General features: G+C 35.9%; 2 protein-coding genes across 3 annotated transcripts in view; one reads left to right on the forward strand and one right to left on the reverse strand.

Annotated features, from left to right (window-relative positions):
• The window catches only part of LOC134844082 (protein YIPF6-like), a 509,298-nt gene that overhangs the window by 243,238 nt on the left and 247,531 nt on the right, over nucleotides 1-18,529 (forward strand). The window lies entirely within an intron of this gene.
• The window catches only part of LOC134844027 (cyclic nucleotide-gated cation channel alpha-3-like), a gene marked incomplete at its 5' end in the record, with an annotated part of 81,970 nt that overhangs the window by 39,039 nt on the left and 24,402 nt on the right, over nucleotides 1-18,529 (reverse strand). Inside the window, 1 exon segment of the mRNA XM_063860485.1 lies at nucleotides 13,616-13,851. Within this exon segment, the coding sequence (XP_063716555.1) occupies nucleotides 13,616-13,851 (236 nt within the window).

Raw genomic sequence — 18,529 nt, forward strand, 5'->3', positions numbered from 1 at the left:
AAAAAGAACAACCCAAAGAAAAAATTTGGACAATACCATTTCTTTTGGAAAGTCCAAAAAGCAAAGAATTTCAACCACCAGATCTTGAAATTGATTTTTTAATTGATTCAGGAGCAGAATCAAATATAATAAACATTCCCACATGGAATGAAATAAAAACCTTACACCCAAAGCTAACACCTCTTGAAACCTCCAGCAAACTAGCAACAGCACAAGGATCAACATTAATAAACTACGGAAAAATTCAATTATTTCTTCTCCCCACAAGAACAATGGAGCAAAACAAAATTTTAACCAAACCATTTAAACAAATATTCCATATCACTGATATTAAACATAATATCATTGGAATACCATTTATCTCTAAATATATACCAACAATCAACATCTTGAATAGTAAAATATTAATCAAAGATAAATATACAAAAACAAAAGACACATCCCTAACATTTTTTCAAAGATTAAATAAACAACCACCATTTTTTTCAAAATTTTACCCAATATATAACCAACAAAGAAAACACTTGAAACCACTATCAGGAAACATCTATAATTTTTCAATCAAACAAGTTCACCAATATGATAAAAAACAAAACAAACAAAAATTTTAGATGTCAGATTTTGAATTCAAACCTATTCATAAGTTTTTCAAAATCACAATCTCATCAATAAAATATTTGAAAAACTCGAATTCAGATATTATTTCCTTACATGTATACAACAATACACCTTACCAAGTAACATGACCTTTAGGACTTTTAGGCTATTGCGAAACCAACGCTACAATATTACCAATACACGAAAAAGCATATCGTGTAAAAAATATACTCCAATTACTAGATATTTGCCAATCCACAATCCTTAATGAAGAATTATCTATAAATAATATAATAAGTAACGAAAACAGAAATACGGATTATTTCACAAAAACCCCATATTTCAAACCTACATTCAACATAAGTAACTACACAGAGAATCAACAGAAATTTTTAACAATGTTTAATTTCCAACATTCACAAATAACACAAGACGAATTTGAAAAACTAGCAAAACAGCTAATTAAATATTCATCAGTCTATGCAACATCCAAATTTGATGTTGGCAAAATCAGCTCATCACTACATCTCCCATTAAAACCAGACGCAGTTTTCAAAAAACAAAGAGCAAGTAAAGTACCAATTCACTTACACGATAAAGTGAACAGATTACTCGACATTTTAGAACAATACAACATTATATCACCAGTAAACAAAGAGGAACAACCAAAAGGCAACACATTTATCAACCCTGTTATCATTCTAGCCAAAGGAGAATCATTAAAAATTGTTCTCGATGCTAGATACCTCAACTCACTCATAGATGAATCAAAGTGTAATTGGCCCATTGAACCAATACAAGTTATTTTAACAAAAATAAACGGAAAATACTTTACCACCGCCGATATGAATAGTGCATATAATCAAATGCCATTAGATGAACAATCACGACGCTTAACACAATTTGTTATTGGAAATCAACAATACGAATTCAACCGCTTATTCTATGGAATATCCATAGGACCAGCAGCATTTTCAGCTTTTATGAGCAAAATTTTTCGACCACTAATACTCAAGAAAAACGCAATCACCTATTTAGACGATGTTTTTATGCAATCACAAACAAAAGAGGAAATGTTCAATGTTTTAGAACAATATCACCAAATACTTCAGAACGAAAATCTGAAGGCCGCCCCCGATAAATCACACTTCTTTTTGACAAGAGTTAAATTCTTAGGACATAATATAGAAAGAAAAACAATCACTCCATTGAAATCACGTATAGACGCTATTCAAAAACTCCAACCACCAACAAATAAAAAGAAAATCCAAGAATTCCTTGGAATGTTAAACTTTTTAAGCAAATATGTTTATAAAATGCAATTACATCTACGACCATTCTATAACATACTTAGACAACAAAATAATTTTGAATGGAATATAGAACATCAAGCACGATTTGAAGAAATTAAAAAACTTCTAACTGAACAAATTTCAAACACAATTCCAGATTCAAATCAACCATTTTATGCAATGTGCGATGCTTCGAACTTTGGCATCGGCGCAGCATTATTACAATCACATAATAGTACAAATAAAATGAATCTCATATCAGCAAATTCTCGATTATTCACTCAAGCAGAACTAAGACTCTCAACTCTAATGAGAGAATGTACAGCCATAATATATACACTAACAGAATATGAATTTCTGATACTTGGATCAAAACATCCCACAGTTCTATTCACAGACCATAAACCAATCATCTTTCTTTTTACACAAAAGTCTAATCCAAACCACCGAGTTTATAGATTTCAACTCATTTTAATGAAATTCCCAAACTTACATATAGTTTGGACCGCAGGAAAAAATCTTGCATTACCAGACACCTTAAGTCGAAATACGCCACCTGAATTACTTACACGAAAAACCACAGTTGAAATACCCAAAAACATAAAATTCTACCTTGCAGAAAATGAAACATCACCCCGATTGGAATGCAAATATGCAGTAAAAACTGACGTTGAACAATCACAAATAAATAATTTACATCATTTCCCACTTTATTTAGATTGTCAAAATAATCACTATGAAGTTGATCTACTTGGAACATCAACTTTTAAACCAATCCCATATTCACAATGGATAAAAAACAACACCCAACAAAAAAGAATAAAACAACACCCGCCTAAAAAAGACCATTTTCCACTAATTGAAAAAGAAAATCTGACTGATAAAATAAACTTATCAGGACCACAAACAAACGATTCAAAATACACAATAAATCAAGTTTTTGACCTCCATGACCCACTTGACACAATACCCTTATCTAAATTAGAAATCGAAAACATTTTTCTCCCCCCAACAGAAACAATTACAATTTCAACACTGAAACAATATCAAAACCTTGACCCAGTAATTCGACAACTGAAATCATGGCACAAATATAAAACTAAACCTATCAAAGCAGATTCAACTATTCTAGGAAACAAAACACTCCTCCGATATTTTCGAAAATTCAACAATACAACAATTAACGAAAACACAGACCTTCTAGAATACAAACTAAATGAATCTACAGCTCCCTGTCTCCCTTTAAGTATGATTCTTATAGCTTTTAATATTTCACATACACAAAATATTAAAGGACACTCTGGATCAGAAAAAACATATTCAAATTTTATACAAAACTTTTATTTCCCAAATGCACCAATTTGGATAAAAGTACTATGCAATGACTGTATAGTATGTCAACTAAATAAACCTTACCCAAATCAAAAACAAATAGCACAAAAACAAGATTTTAAAGGACAAAGTTTGTACTTTAATCATCGTATCTCATTTGATACCAAAGGACCAATTTCACCCTCATCCGAAGGAAACTCCTTTATTATGGTAATTGTTGACGCATTTACACATTATGTAGCACTTAACCCAGTACCACATTGTAACGCTTATTACGCTTACACAACACTCTATGAACACTGGATAGCAAAATTCGGACTACCAGAAATTTTAGTTACAGACAACGGTACAGAATTCATAAATAATGAAATCATCACACTATGTCATTTATATAACATTAAACACAAACCACGTACATCTCACGCACCTTGGACAAACGGCTTAGTCGAAGGTATGAACCGTTCATTACAAGAATATCTCAGATGTATCATCAATGGAAATGATACAAGATATACCGAATGGTCAGCAGATGTAAAACTATTTCCCTTAGCATATAATTCACAAATCACGACAACTTTAGGAATGTCACCATATGAAATGGTTTTTAACCAAAAGCCACGCAAACCAATAATGTTTACAGCAAACTCTCATAAAAACGCACAAGGTTATTGTCAACCAAATAAAGACTCAATTTGTTATAACCTACCATTACATACACACGATGAAGATCATTTTCATCTCCCACAAATTCTTAAATTAGCCTCTGGTACACACACCGAATGGATTTTAAACAGAGATAAAAAACACAATGAAATTTACCAAAAGGTAACAAAAAAGTTGTTACAAAGGCAAAATATTAATGAACAAATAAATTCACGCTTTACACCAGCCTCCGATTTAAAAATTGGAACATTTGTTTTAATACCCAATTTTAATACTCAAAAATGAATTTCAAAAAAGTTACAACCCCTTCGTAAAGGACCATACCAAATAATTGCAAAACCCACTGATGTCACATATAAAATCACCGACTCAGATAAAAAAGAAATCGTTCAACACCGAAATAACCTATTACCTTATTACCCAAAAGAATACGCACTCCGCGAACTAACTCAATTATATTCTTTTACAGGTTTAAAAGTTATTCAAAATAACCCACATACGGACAACATAACAAAGGAACAAAATGATATTCACCTCGGAAATCAAAATACAAAATCAAACACCACAAAAAACAATACAAAAAATCTCGATCAAAATACATCTCAAAAAGAAAGAAAAAATAGAAAAATGACAGAACAAATAATACCCCAAAAACAAATCGACAAATCAGAACATAGAGAGTCTTCACGACTTAGAAATCAACCACGTAAAAATTATAAAGTATTCATCCCACAATCTAAAATATTAAAGAAAGTTGAATTTCAAAAACAACTTTAATTTTAAAATTAATAATCTTTGCACCTCTGGATCATTTTGATCTTACATTTTTCAAAATAACATGCTGACAAACACGCAACAATTCTAGTTCAAATTCAGCCAATAGGATTCACTTAAATCCGTCACCTTCTATATCTCTAACACCAACCTATTAGCCGAATAATATTAAACTCCAGGCATATCTATAACTATAACTTTACAACCTCCAGGTCAAAAATAAGCAACCCGCTAAAACTTGACAACTAAAATAAATACCACCATAATATCACAGCCCTCCCTTATCTAATAAACCAAAGATCAACAATATTTCCCCAACTCAGCCCTCAAATACCCCCCAAACAAATATGTTAAATTAGCCTAAAGTAAAAGAACGACCATTTTATTTAGCCTAAAGTATAAAAATCTCAAAAATACCCCAGATCATTTGACAAATGAAAATAAAGACAAAGAAGACCTCCCGATCACCATAAAAATTGCCCCCAACAATTTTTTACTAAACTCAACCCACTTGTAAAAAAACTAATAAATAATCCGACCACACTTGAAAATTGCCCCAAACAACAAAAAATATTCGATCACGAAGCCATTTCTTAAATGCTCTTCTATCAAACAGTCTTTAAAATTATCACAAACCTCAAACAATTTTTTACGATACTTGAAACTTTCATAATATTTCTTTTTGATATCCTTGAATCTTTTCTAATACTCTTAATCATTTTTTGTAATATTTTTTTAATTTTCTACACTATATTCGAACTATTTCTCCAACTTTCAAAAACCCTTGATTATATCCACAGGTACGATTTATAAAATTGTCTAAATGATACGAACTATTTTCAGTAGAACTGATATTTTTCTACTATTTGTAATTTTCATAACATTTCTATCATCCCTCATTTTGACTATATGCAAATGTATAAAGAAAGCAATCATCACATTCGCTCTAGCAACAATCCTCCTAATTCTTTTCTTAGAAGAATACTTTAATAAACATTAACTTTTTCACTAAAAGAATAGACCAAAAAGCTATCAAAAATTGCTACCCAAAAGTCACCAAGTCAGTCTTCACCGACATCATCCCAAGATAACCCAACAACACCTTCAACTACCAATAATCCTCAAACATCTACACGAATTTCCTTTCAAGATAACCCATACACTTTTGAAGAACGACACGCTCGTTTATCAGAACCACTAGAACCAGTTCAACGACAAGCACCTCTAAGCGAACCAACATATAACTTATACCCAACACTACCACAAGAATTAAGTAGAATAAGAAATCCTAGTCAAAACCAAAATACAGTCGAAATAAATAGACAAATTATACATCCTCGACGGAACAGGAATTTTCTAACTCCCCGAGTTCATTTTGATATACCTCAATCCCCATCACAAAACACTCCAGAAAACCCCATTGGTATATTACCAGAAACCCCTACGCTTCTTTCACAACGTAGCACCTCAAGCCTACCATCAGATTACTTAGGTTCAACACCAACATCTGAACAAATACGTGAAAATCCCTTTAACCCCCCAAACCAGGCATCACGACTACCATATTGGACAACAGATTCATTTACACAAGGTAAATTAAATTTAGTCAATGATCCAATAGATATTTCTACGGATACAACAACATCCTCATCACTACCAGAAACATTATCACTACCATCAACACCATCAATAAGCCAGATTTCACCACCACCTTTTAACTTAAATTTTCCAAATAATCTCGACGCCAGATATCGAGAACAATCATCAACAAATATCCCTTTAAGACTAGATTGGAATACATTTACAGCCCCTCCACCATTATTTGGACAACATCTAGAAAGTAATCGCCTCCACAACTGGGCACTTAATAGATTACAATACCGACAAGACATTCACGACGATATCCGTGATCACAATATCCAAATACTCCAACAAAACAGCTTACAATTAAAGTTTGAAATCACAGTTAAATTAAACAACATTACTCAACATCCCTACCCATTAAACCCACCAAACATAACAGCTCAATCACTACCACCACCATTTATAACCACTGAAGTAATATATAAATACGACAGATATACCAAAAAAACAATTGGTTACATCACATTTTATAACCCATACTCAGGATTATCATACACATGTATATTCTAAAATTATTAATTTTTCTCCAACTCCTTTTTCTAGTAATCTCAAATCAAAACATAAACCCTTCTCCCCGCACAGGACCCCAAGATTTATTAGTAGCACATTACGATTGTGAAGAAAACGAACAAAAAACACTACACAAGTATGCAATAAATCAAGTATCACAGTGCGAAACAGAACCCCAAGCCATAGAAACTACAAATGTCATAGCAACACTTTATTCAAAAGCCCGAGCAACTACAGTTATAGGATATAAATTCACAGCAACATTTTCTGAAAAGAAAGTACATTGTTCACAAGTCTCAAACGGAAATAAAAACCGACTTGACCATGAATCATTCTACCAGAGTAATATAGAACGACTTTTACATCTCAATCCCGAAGATTGTAAAAACGAGTTACTCCGACTAAACATCACAAAAAATAAAAACACAGATAGAAATTTAGTATATTTCCAAGTTTTTTCAGATTCTGTACATCAAGCAGAACTTGAAAGATATCAAGGACATATAAAATTAGATGAAAAATACCCATACAACGGCGCACACGGACGATTAACCTATGACATGCACGATAAACACTGGATACCACACATTGGTATAAATGACCCATCAAACTGCAAAGCAGACACAAAAAATAAAGGATACCAAGAAATAATGTTTTTCGATTGGAAAATACAACTCGAAAAAATACAACTCACACGAGATTTATCAGACAACACAATGATTTATCAAGGAATTAGATTACCTTGTAAAAACGACCAAGGTTATTGCGACCCTACAACCAGAACACAAGCAACAATTGTTTGGTTCCCCGAAGACACATGTACAACATTTCAAGTAGCAAAAATACACGCTCGTATGATAAAATTTCACGAAAAATATTTTATACAATCAATACCATATGAACAAGTAAATCCATTACGAAAAATAAGTTCTAATTTTCGAAACATTCATAATATAGAAAATAAATTAACACGTTTTCAAATATATCAAGAAACAAAACTTGCATGTAAATACAGAAACCCACTTCACAAAACACAATACTCTGAAATATTAGTTGAATACGAAAATGGATTCGACATGACCACTGGAAAAATAAAAGTCGACCCATACGCCACAAGTCATCCCCTAAACGAAGGAACATCATATATACCAGTTAATTTTCAAAAGAATACAGGTCAACCTGGTGGACATTTAAAACCCCAAAACGATCAAAGCACACGTTTACAAGAAGTATCACTAATGAATAGTACATATTTTGGTAATATCCACTATGATATTCACTTAGATATGAAACTAGACTACACGATTAGTCGAATTTTTCAAGAAATGTCACTCTCCGAATTAGAAACATTACACCAACTATGCGAATTAGAAAGAACACAAATATTACAATCACTTGCACTAGCAGTATTAAAAATACCCTACGCAGGATATTTACTATCAGGAAATAGATCAAATTTTTTAGACTATGAAGGAAACATCTTATGGTTTTATACTTGTACTAAAAAAGTATCACCACTATACGTTTTTGAAGATAAACGATGTTATAAAAGAATCCATATCTTTTATAAGAATAAAGTACATTTCGTTGACACACTTTCACGAAGAACCTATTTCTGGGATACCGCAGTTCCATGTGGATCAGAAAATAGCCACAACGTAGTACAACTAAACCCTGATGAAGATAAATATTACCTTCTCACCCCATATCCCACATTAATGCAATCACTCAAAAAATTTTCACCAGAAAGCATTCGCGCTATCGCTTGAAACCCAAATATAGACTTACAATCAATAGGAATATACTCAAAATCAGATATTCAACATCACATTAGAACACAACAATTCCAGGAATTATTAACACAAATGGACACAATACAAAGACAATCAATTGACCAAAACTTACGCAAACTTGCCGAAAACGCAGGATTTGCAGACATCTATACGCAAGACTATAGCGGATATTTTAAAGACATTAAAGATTATATATATCTAAACGGTGAAAAATACCGTCCCCAAGATATATCACCTATCAATATTTTTAGCTTTGTTACACTCAAGAATGAAATTCTTGATTTTCTAGGATGGCCCTACTACATCTTAGAAAAACTAACTATTTTATACGCAATGTTTAACTTTATTGGATTTCTTTTTTCACTCTTAAAAGGAATCTATAACACATGTGCTATACACACACAAGTCAATAGACAAGCAAGTGTAGCACGCATACTATTTGCAGGATTTTTTGGAATATTTTCTACATGTATAAACAAAATTCTTTTAGACGCACAAATAAAAGAATATAACACAAAAATAGCAACAAGACAGAACACATACGACGAAGAACATAACAATGCAGACACAACACCAACAGCACCACAGTTACCACCCCTACCACATAACCATCCATTATCCCTAGTCCCACGTAATTTTCGAAATTTAGCCATAACACAATAATTTTAGACCAACCATATCACAAAGTCCCATCCAACATATAATGCCACACCACTCACAAGATGAAAATACTTATGAACAAATTATAGAACAACCCCATACCACCGCTTTTCAGTCTCAAAATAATAATTTTTTTAGCCCACGATGAGCCGACAACTTGGATCCCTACACCGATCAAATTCCCACCCAACCAACCTCACCACTCCAATCCCAATAAAACCACTTTTTGCTTTTCCGCCACCCGATTTCCCATCCAGTAATGTAACATCCGGCATGAGTTCCGATACTAATTCACACATCTCAGTTTTATACTCCATTTCACAACTCAATAACCCGAATATTGAAACCCCCAATGAATTTGCCGACTCTGAACCATCTCCATCAAATAATTTTCACACCAATCCTTAAATTTTTCCCAACCCCCTTTTCAACCCATACTACCAAATAACCCTGACCCAACCAATTCTACACCCTCTTATGCTTCCCAAGTCACTCCAACCTACTCCTCACTTCACTCAAACCAATCATCTCATTCTTCAGACACCCCCCGAATCTCCCCAGAACTAGATAATTTCATTACCCTACAACAACAATCCTATCACCTTGACACCCCAACCATAAACCAAATCTCATCCACAATAGATTCATCCAACCCTCCTACCCCTACACCCTCTTCAATTTATACTGATTCTTTAGCACCATCATCCACAACTACTGTATCTTCACTCAGCACTAATAGAGCTTACCGCACTTTTAAAAGGAAGTTCCCCAACCATCCTTTCCCAGCGAAACCAGGAACAGCCCGTGAATATATCAACCATCCACAACACACTAACACAAAAAAATTTTTAGCTATCACCTTACCCTCATTTCCACAATACACCTTAAACACCCCTCATGACACTAACGAGACATGTAACTTTGTAGACGAATACGTTTTAATGCCTACCCTTCCTTGGACCTCATATTATCATTTTACAAATCCCCTTTGCTTACCTTTATCTAACACTCATATCGATATAGAACGAAATAAGGACATGCTATATCGACTCACTACACCACTAACACCTAGACAATTTACTTACATTGGATACAAAAAATCACTAAAAACACACACTGCACCCCGAGCTAATGAATATACACTAGAATATTACGATCATAACATCATCAGAACTAACCAAGATCAATTCTTAGACGACGATCGCTTCGCTAACCCACAAATCACCGAGAAATTTTTCATTAAAACACCATATGTATTTACACTAAATATCTTCGATCGCAAGTTTGACCACATTATCTCAGAAGCACTAACAGACACGCAAGCCTACGAAAGTTTTAAAGAACGCTTCCAAATATTTTCACTAACCTTTCGTTTCCTTGCACCACATGAAAGAGATTTGCACTGCTCACACGATATTATGTTGCGCACTAAACAAACACACACATATACTTATTATCGTTTCATCCAAAATCCCTTTGACCTACACACTCCCTCCAGACAACCACACCATCGTTTTCAATTCATCAATTCCAAATACACCTCACCTTTCTTTCTTAACTTCACATATTGCATTAAAGATACTAACCTTCATGGTATTCTTCGAAATTATGATCCCATAACCCAAATGTATATCTTTTGTCCCATCACCAAGACCTTCAACGCAGAAGAATCCCGACCCTTCCTCATCCCACACGAGTTTGTACAACCTATAGAAATCCCCATTTTAGAATTCATCCATAACACTAAATTCAACCACAAATTATATAATCTAATCCAAAACACACCTTATGAATTTGCAGTTGGCACTGAAGAACTAACCACCATTAAGGCACCTCAATTGCTTTGGCCACTGCTTCAAACTAAAAATATCATCCGCATATTAGCCAAACTACTAACAACTTCAGATCTCATCCACGACATTTTCCCCCACGGTTTCTTCCCCGACGACTAACAGGTAAGTATGAATTATACATATTACTAATTAATTCAAACATTAGAAACTCACCATTCTTTATCCATGTTTTCTTTAGAATTTTAGCCTTCATCCTAGATCATCTGAAAAATTCACAAAAGAAAAATAAAAAATAGCAAACTTCTTCAAAACTGTTTAAGACCCCATTAAATTTTTGCACCAACAATTAAATAAATATAATACCAATGCAGTAAATTAATTTATAAATTTTTCCCCCACCAGCAGTAAATCTAATAATGATGAAAATTTGTAACTTAATTTCCCCCAACAACTAGCAGTAAAATTAAAATTCTATGTAGTAAATTCATAAGAAGCAAAAGCAGTACTAACCTTTTGATATTTTCATTCACTCGCATAAAAATTCTATCCAAACTCGCACAGCTCGCCCACGAAGAATTGTTTAAAGTAATGAATTTCAGTTCCAAGCTTTCACACTCGATAACTCTAACACAAGATAACATGTTTCAAACTTTACTTTATCCCGGTTGGAAAGGAATTATATACTAAACAAAACTAACCAATGCAGCTTACTAAACACCACAACACATAGCATAACAGCATGACTAAGAAAAGGAAACCAACGGTACCCAAACCGGATTAACCCAGTTTAAAACTGGATAATTTATTCTTTTGAAGACTATTATAAAGTCTAAGAAAGAAATAATAAAACACAAAAAAGTCGAAAGACAAACCCATACCACAAACAATTTGATTTTTGAAAAAAGGACACAACCAACAAAACATAAGAAAAACCACAACAAACCCAACATAAAACGTTGTCACATAACAGGACCTCTCACAAAAACCGCATGCAATCATACTCCCACTCCTGGCCTAACCCACCAGGAAGGACGTCCTGAGCATGCTCTATAGCCGGCCTAACCCACCGTGCTACATCCACGCTTTGTGACCACACTCCTATTTTTAATAAGGGCTACTCAAGGGTGAGTAACTCTTCAAAATAACTGAACTAAAACAAAAAGCTTTTGTGAAAACAACTAACTAAAATCATAATTAAAAAATATTAAACTAATAAAAGTTTTATAAAATGTAAATTACATTATGCAATACATAGATCAGAATACAACACCAAGGACGAACATCCAAAGACAAAACGACCCTACTACACTTGAGAAAGAATGGCCAACTACAATCAATATGCCGCCCACAATCACAACTCAAAGGATTTAGAGTACGACTTGACTTCGCAGAAAAGGACTTCATTGAACTAGACCAATGACCACCTCGATGTTCAAGTATACGTACAGATCCGAGTAACCAGGCATCCCCTCCACGCACAATCTCCACGCCATTCCCAGACAAGGTCAAACACAAAGAAGTTCTCACCAATGAAACAGAAAAACCTGACATAGCCAACCATTCTGAAATCAGATTTGAGTTTGTTGCGAAAACCCAGTCGTTGTCTTGAGAAGACACAATGATTGAATCTGGGACTTCTCTAATAAGAAAACCCAGAAGAAATAAGATGTTCGCCAAATACCAACGTCCATCATCCATCTTTCGAATTGCAGAAAAACTATTCTAAAAAACTCTGTAAAACCCGGATGGGTGGAACCTGATCTAAACTACATTTTATGATTGGATAAATTAGATATTTTACCAATGTAAAGTATTTAATATTAACCAATCATGATCCATCTAACTAACAATCCACTTATTTGTAAGTGCTGAAATTACTTGTAATTTCAGCACCAGAGAGATTTGAATTTAACTTAGAAATTAGTTGAACTCTCCCGAGTACTTCAGCAGCCGCAATAAACCAGTATACCCTAGATCTATTGAGCCTAGCAGAGACTAGTTAAACAACCTGAGACTAGATAGTATAAGAGTAAGATTAGGATCGGTATTAGACTAAGAAGTTGCACGAATCTATCCGGCCGAAAATAAGATAGCGTGACGAGCAGACGGTGTACCCTATCCGAAATTACTCTATGAGTTATACCCATCGAAAATAACTCAAAATGCTTTCAGATTTGATAAATATTTAACATTTGCACTATGGTTTTCTAACTGGAACAACCAGAAAACTTTGGCTTTCATGAAACTTATCTATTAACAACAAACAACCACCGTGTATTTAAATTACGTCCTAAAAATCTGTGAACTTAATACTTCAGAATTTTAAAAATATTATAACTCTGATAAATTGTCGCTTCGTTTGTTTTTACTCAAAAAGTGTATATTCAGAATATAAGCAGGAGTGGTCTAGTTTGTTAGCAGTATACCCAGCAAATGTCTTTCTATTTCATGAAGAGCGGATTGATTTAGGGACACCCAATCCCTCAAAGTTTCGAATTTTTCTAAAAAGCCAACCCCAAGTGAACAAATACTGTAATTGACCATCTTATGCATTTACCTCTCAAGTAGCTCTTCCTGATCTTCTTTGGGTCCAGGATGACCTGTACTGCCATGTGTTGATGTGCGATGCCTGTTCTGAAGTTGAGTACGATGTCTGTGACAAAGAGTGAGTCATTGACGCAGTTGAACAGTGCCCAGGTGGTGCTGCTCTCCTCGTTGAAGAATGCGATGGCCACAGGCAGCACTATCATGTTCGTGATCAGCAGACACAACATCGTGAAGTCCCAGCAGAACCTAGAATGCCATCACAAGTTAGCGCAATAAGTTTCACAATAAGATGATATTGATCCAATGGTTCCTGTGATAGAGTTGAAAAGCAGATAAGAGATAATGTTAATTTAGGCTGATCTTGAATTTTTTCTCCGCATCCGTAGATTATACGGTAAGACTGAAAGACAGTCATGAACGGTTTCATTATGGCCTTGAGAGTATAGTACCAATAATATCTATGCATATAATAAAATAACACCTCAAGGTTACTGTAGCAGCAGTACCACATTCCCTTGAGGTTAAGAATCTTTATGTAACACAATATGAAATTTAGATAAAAGAGTTTTGTTGCTCACTTTAATAAGTATTGTATTTTTATAAAATTTAGATAAATGTGAGAGTTTGGTGCTCAGTTTAAAAAAAAAGTTTTTTTTTGAGTTTTTCATTCAGGCTGCCTTGCCTCATTTTCATCCTCGTTCGTTTCAAACTGCAGTGGTACTCTCCACGCTGCATTCCAAGTTTTTGTAATATGGAGAGATGCACACCCGAATTTTCTGCTAAAGAGATGTCGCTCTATCATGCCAAACCGCGTCTCCACTGGCTCCTCCGTTTTAGTTTTGAAATTAGCCAACCGTATTCGGTACGCTTCTAGGGCCGCTTTATTCAGATCTATAATGTCTTCTTCGGAACAGAATAACTTGATTGAATGCGTAACTGAATCTACATATCTTTTCGGTCCCTGGTTTTTGTTTGGTCGACCTCTGCGTCTTACCGCTATAGGTCCATCCTCTTGCCCCGACTCATCTGAAAAACCGGGAGGAGTGTCCTCTACTTCCGCCTTTCTTGATGTCAGAATGTCCTCCGCCGACTTCTGCACACTTCTGGTTAGCACCTGGTCCGCTAACCTTACCAACTCCTCCTAAAAATTGTTTCTGGAAAGCTTCTAAAACTGTTTCTGGATCCGTTTGTCGAGTTATCCTTCTTAACTTCTCTGGTCTAGTCTTCTTGGGGGTTGATGAGCTTAACCCTACTGCGTTTGGCGTAACCGCAAGTTCCGTATTGTTTTCTTCTGTCACTAATTATCCGATAGCTGCAATGGCAGCTTATGTCTTTCTCGCCTCTCGTACTGTCGGCTTCGTCTGCTTTTTCTCCGTTTTTTCTGTTTGCATTCTTCTCCAGCGATTTTGTCACACTCTTCAGTGGCCCCGCATTGTATGTTTTAGCTCTTTTGAAAGCCAAATTGAGTCCCCCACCCACTGCTGTGCCCTTCGATGTCACAATTGATGCGCTATCCTGGAATTTTTTACGAGCAGTAATTACTGGGTCCTCCTATTGTTGCTCGTGCAAAAAAAAACCTCTTCGAAGTCGCTCTCCACTGATGCATATACAGTTTTCTTCGGTTGTTTTCTGTTTGGCTCGTCTCCTGTTGTAGTTCTCCTTTTGTCTGATTCCTTTCCTGGTGATGGTAGGGCCGCTTTCGTTTTGGGCTATATCACTTTTTCTGATTTCATTGTGGACGGTGATTCAGCACTGACCTTCCCCTTGAGCTGAATTGTTAGGGTCTTCCCGCTTTTGCGGTGCTCGTCTTTCCTTGGGAAGCTCTTTGTCTGCATGTCGTTTTGTTCAGGTGGTTTGTCTTCGATAAATCCCCTACCCGACGAACAGAAAAGTTCATTTCGAAAGTCTGGATTGATCATGCTTGTTTCGCCTAGTGAATTCTTTAACTCTCTTGCCCGCTCTCGATTTTTAGCGGATAGCATTTGCTGTTTGAACTGCGGGCTCACGTCGCGGCTTGTTTGACCCTTCCAAACAATCTTCACGTTGTCCCGAGACTGGTCAATCCTCTTTTTTAGCTGTGAAGCTGTGAGGGTCGAACGCTCCAGATGCTCCTTATCTAAATGATCAGATTCAGTTAAAAATTTGTCCCTTTTTATTTTAGATTAAGTTTTCAGACGTCGTCCAAAGTGTGCCTCAAAAGGAGAATGTTGCATGGATTTTTGCTTATTCCATCTTAGATCTCTTATTATCGTTTTTAAGCAGAAGTTTATGGATGTGACATTTCAGTCCAGGAGCATCATTTTCCTCAGTTTTCGCTTAATCGTCTGTATCGCCAATGGGCAGAATTTTTGTTATATATTATTTTCGGAACGACATTTTTTCATCGCCTTTCCTTCAAAACCAGAAAAATGATAGATGCTTTGTTATTCCGGTTTCCCATATGTATCAATATATGTACGTAGGAATTTTATCGACAATTTTCCCCCAGTAGAATTTGTAGTTTTGACCGATGGAAGTTTTGAGCACCTATCAATCGCTACTATTAAATAGATCTTCTTTCTTTTGCGGTTATCGAGTGGTCAGCGTAATCTAGTTGTAATTCCTGTCGCGGCTGGGTCAGCAGTGGAAGCGGTGTAGTGGAATTTTTTGGAATGATATGTTTAGCGTTCCTACTATAGCGGGTGCAGCTCCTCGGCCAAGTTGACGTTGTTCTTATGCATGTGGGTCACCACAAATAATGAGAAACATCCAAAATCGCCTCCTGACCGGGATGCCCGCAAAAAAATCGCTTGAGAACTGCCGGTCGCAGATGCCCTGGAACTGCCAACCGGTTGTCCACGAGGATACAAACATCGACAACAGATCATTAAAGCCAGAGAGGGTTGATGTATGGGCCCATGAGCTCAAATCCATGTCGGTCGTTTCTCTCAATGACTCTCCGGAGCCTGTCCAACCACGTGTCCTCTGTAATCAGCTCGTCGAGCAAACTTTTGTTGAATAGCTTTGACAGGTTGCATAGTCCGCTTTCTCCTCATATCTGCTTCGCCAGGCGAAATTCGTTTTGACGTGATAGAGGGCTGACTCTCCTCCCTAATTTGGGTGTTATTGCGTGGACTTCAGCGCTTTCCTCCGGGTTCTTCGCTGTGAAGTCCACCTCTATAATTTTCGGACCCTCTCTGGCTCCTTCTTCAAATTCGATTTGGCGTTTCGAATTTGAGCTAGAAAGTTCCGATTTGACCTCTACTTCCAACATCGAATTTGAGTTATATTCCCGATCCGCTGCTATCAAATCCCAAAAGGAAACTAACTGTGCTGATGAAACAGTCGATGTTGATGTCCCACGTTGGTATTGGTCGAAGATCCATCGCTCTCCATTCATTTTGTGGTACATCTGAATCTTTCGGTGCTCCATAACTTTTTGAGTCATTGTTTGACGTTCTCCGCTTTTTCACGCCTGTTTTTCATGTATCCTTATTGTTTCTCTAGACTTTCTCCTCTCTGATTTGTTTTCGTCCTATTTCACTTCTCCGTTTTTTTTCTGTATCTTGCGCTCCGTTTTTTCTATATAACTTTTCTGAAATTCTTTCAACCTACTCTACTGAATGAGAATAACGACACAAACTGCCTCTTTGCAGTTTACAGAATCGTGAACTTGGTTTGCTTTTGTTCCGGTCGAGCCTCGTTCGTTTTTGACCGTACTGGTTGCCATAGCATCGGCGAGATGACGAGTTTTGGTTATTATTACTCATTTTGGCTTTGAATTTTCTAGAATTATTTCATTCCGGTTGAGCCCTCCTGATCATTTAGTCGACTGCTTAATCAGTCGAGACGTTTGCGAAAGCTCTCTATAGAGGCAACCACGAACTTTTCGTCAAGTTTCGATTCTGGCCACGGTTCACCGTTTGGCTCTCTCGATAGGTAATCTACTCTACCCATGTCTTTCCCCGGAATGTGTACTACTTTAAGCTGATACGGTAATAGTCTGTCCACCCCTCTAGTCAGTCGGGATTGATGCGTTTTATTAGAACGATGTTAATCTAATGCGGACGTTAGAGCCTTCTGATCTGTGGCTATTATGAATTATTTTCCCAATAGATAGTGTTTAAATCGGTCTACTAATCTTACTACTGCTAGCAGTTCCGGCTCGTTAGTCGAAAATTTTTTCTCTTGGGAAATTGAGTAGCGTGATGCAATTACAATTGGTATCCAATCCCCATCCCCCTCTTTTTGTCCGAGGGTTGCTCCTAGACCGCTATGGCTAGCATCGCACTTTGCTCGAGTACTATTCGATGGGTTATGGTAATTAATTTGGGCGATATTTGCAACCGCTTTTTTTAATGTCTCGATTATCTCCGAGTGTTCTCTCCCACATTTGATTTTTTAACTGGTAATTTTACCTTTTTTAAGTTTCCTTTCGCATTTTCCTCTCGGAGTAGAGGTTTTACTTTGTCTGTTAAACGCACTGCATTTGCGATAAATTTTGACGGATGATTTATGCTACCCTTTAAGGATTCGGAGCTGTTTATGCAGTTTTGGTGGGTTTAGTTTCAGTATCGCATCTGTTTTTGTTATTTTTGTTGTAATTCCGCTCGGTGACAATTTATGACCCAATCAGTTTAGTTACGTTTTAAAAAAACTCATAATTGCGAAGCTTTTTAGTGCAAGGTTCTCATCCTTGAGTCATTTCATTACGTCTACAACTTACTTTATGTTCTCGTTCCGTGCCTTTTGAGACAACCAGAATATCATCCAAAAAGCAAAACTTGTTTTTTACGTGGTTTATGGTTCAATTCATTGCCTTTTGGAACTCTGCTGGCATGTCAGCCAGCCCATAAAACCCCGCGAGAAGCCTATATGTACCTGTTGCTTGTCCGCCTATAACTTTGAAAATGCATTGCGTAGCTGTTTGAGCAGTTTGCTTCAA

This window comes from Symsagittifera roscoffensis, chromosome 1 (genome assembly GCF_963678635.1).
Source record: "Symsagittifera roscoffensis chromosome 1, txSymRosc1.1, whole genome shotgun sequence".
Taxonomy (NCBI): Eukaryota; Metazoa; Xenacoelomorpha; order Acoela; family Convolutidae; genus Symsagittifera; species Symsagittifera roscoffensis.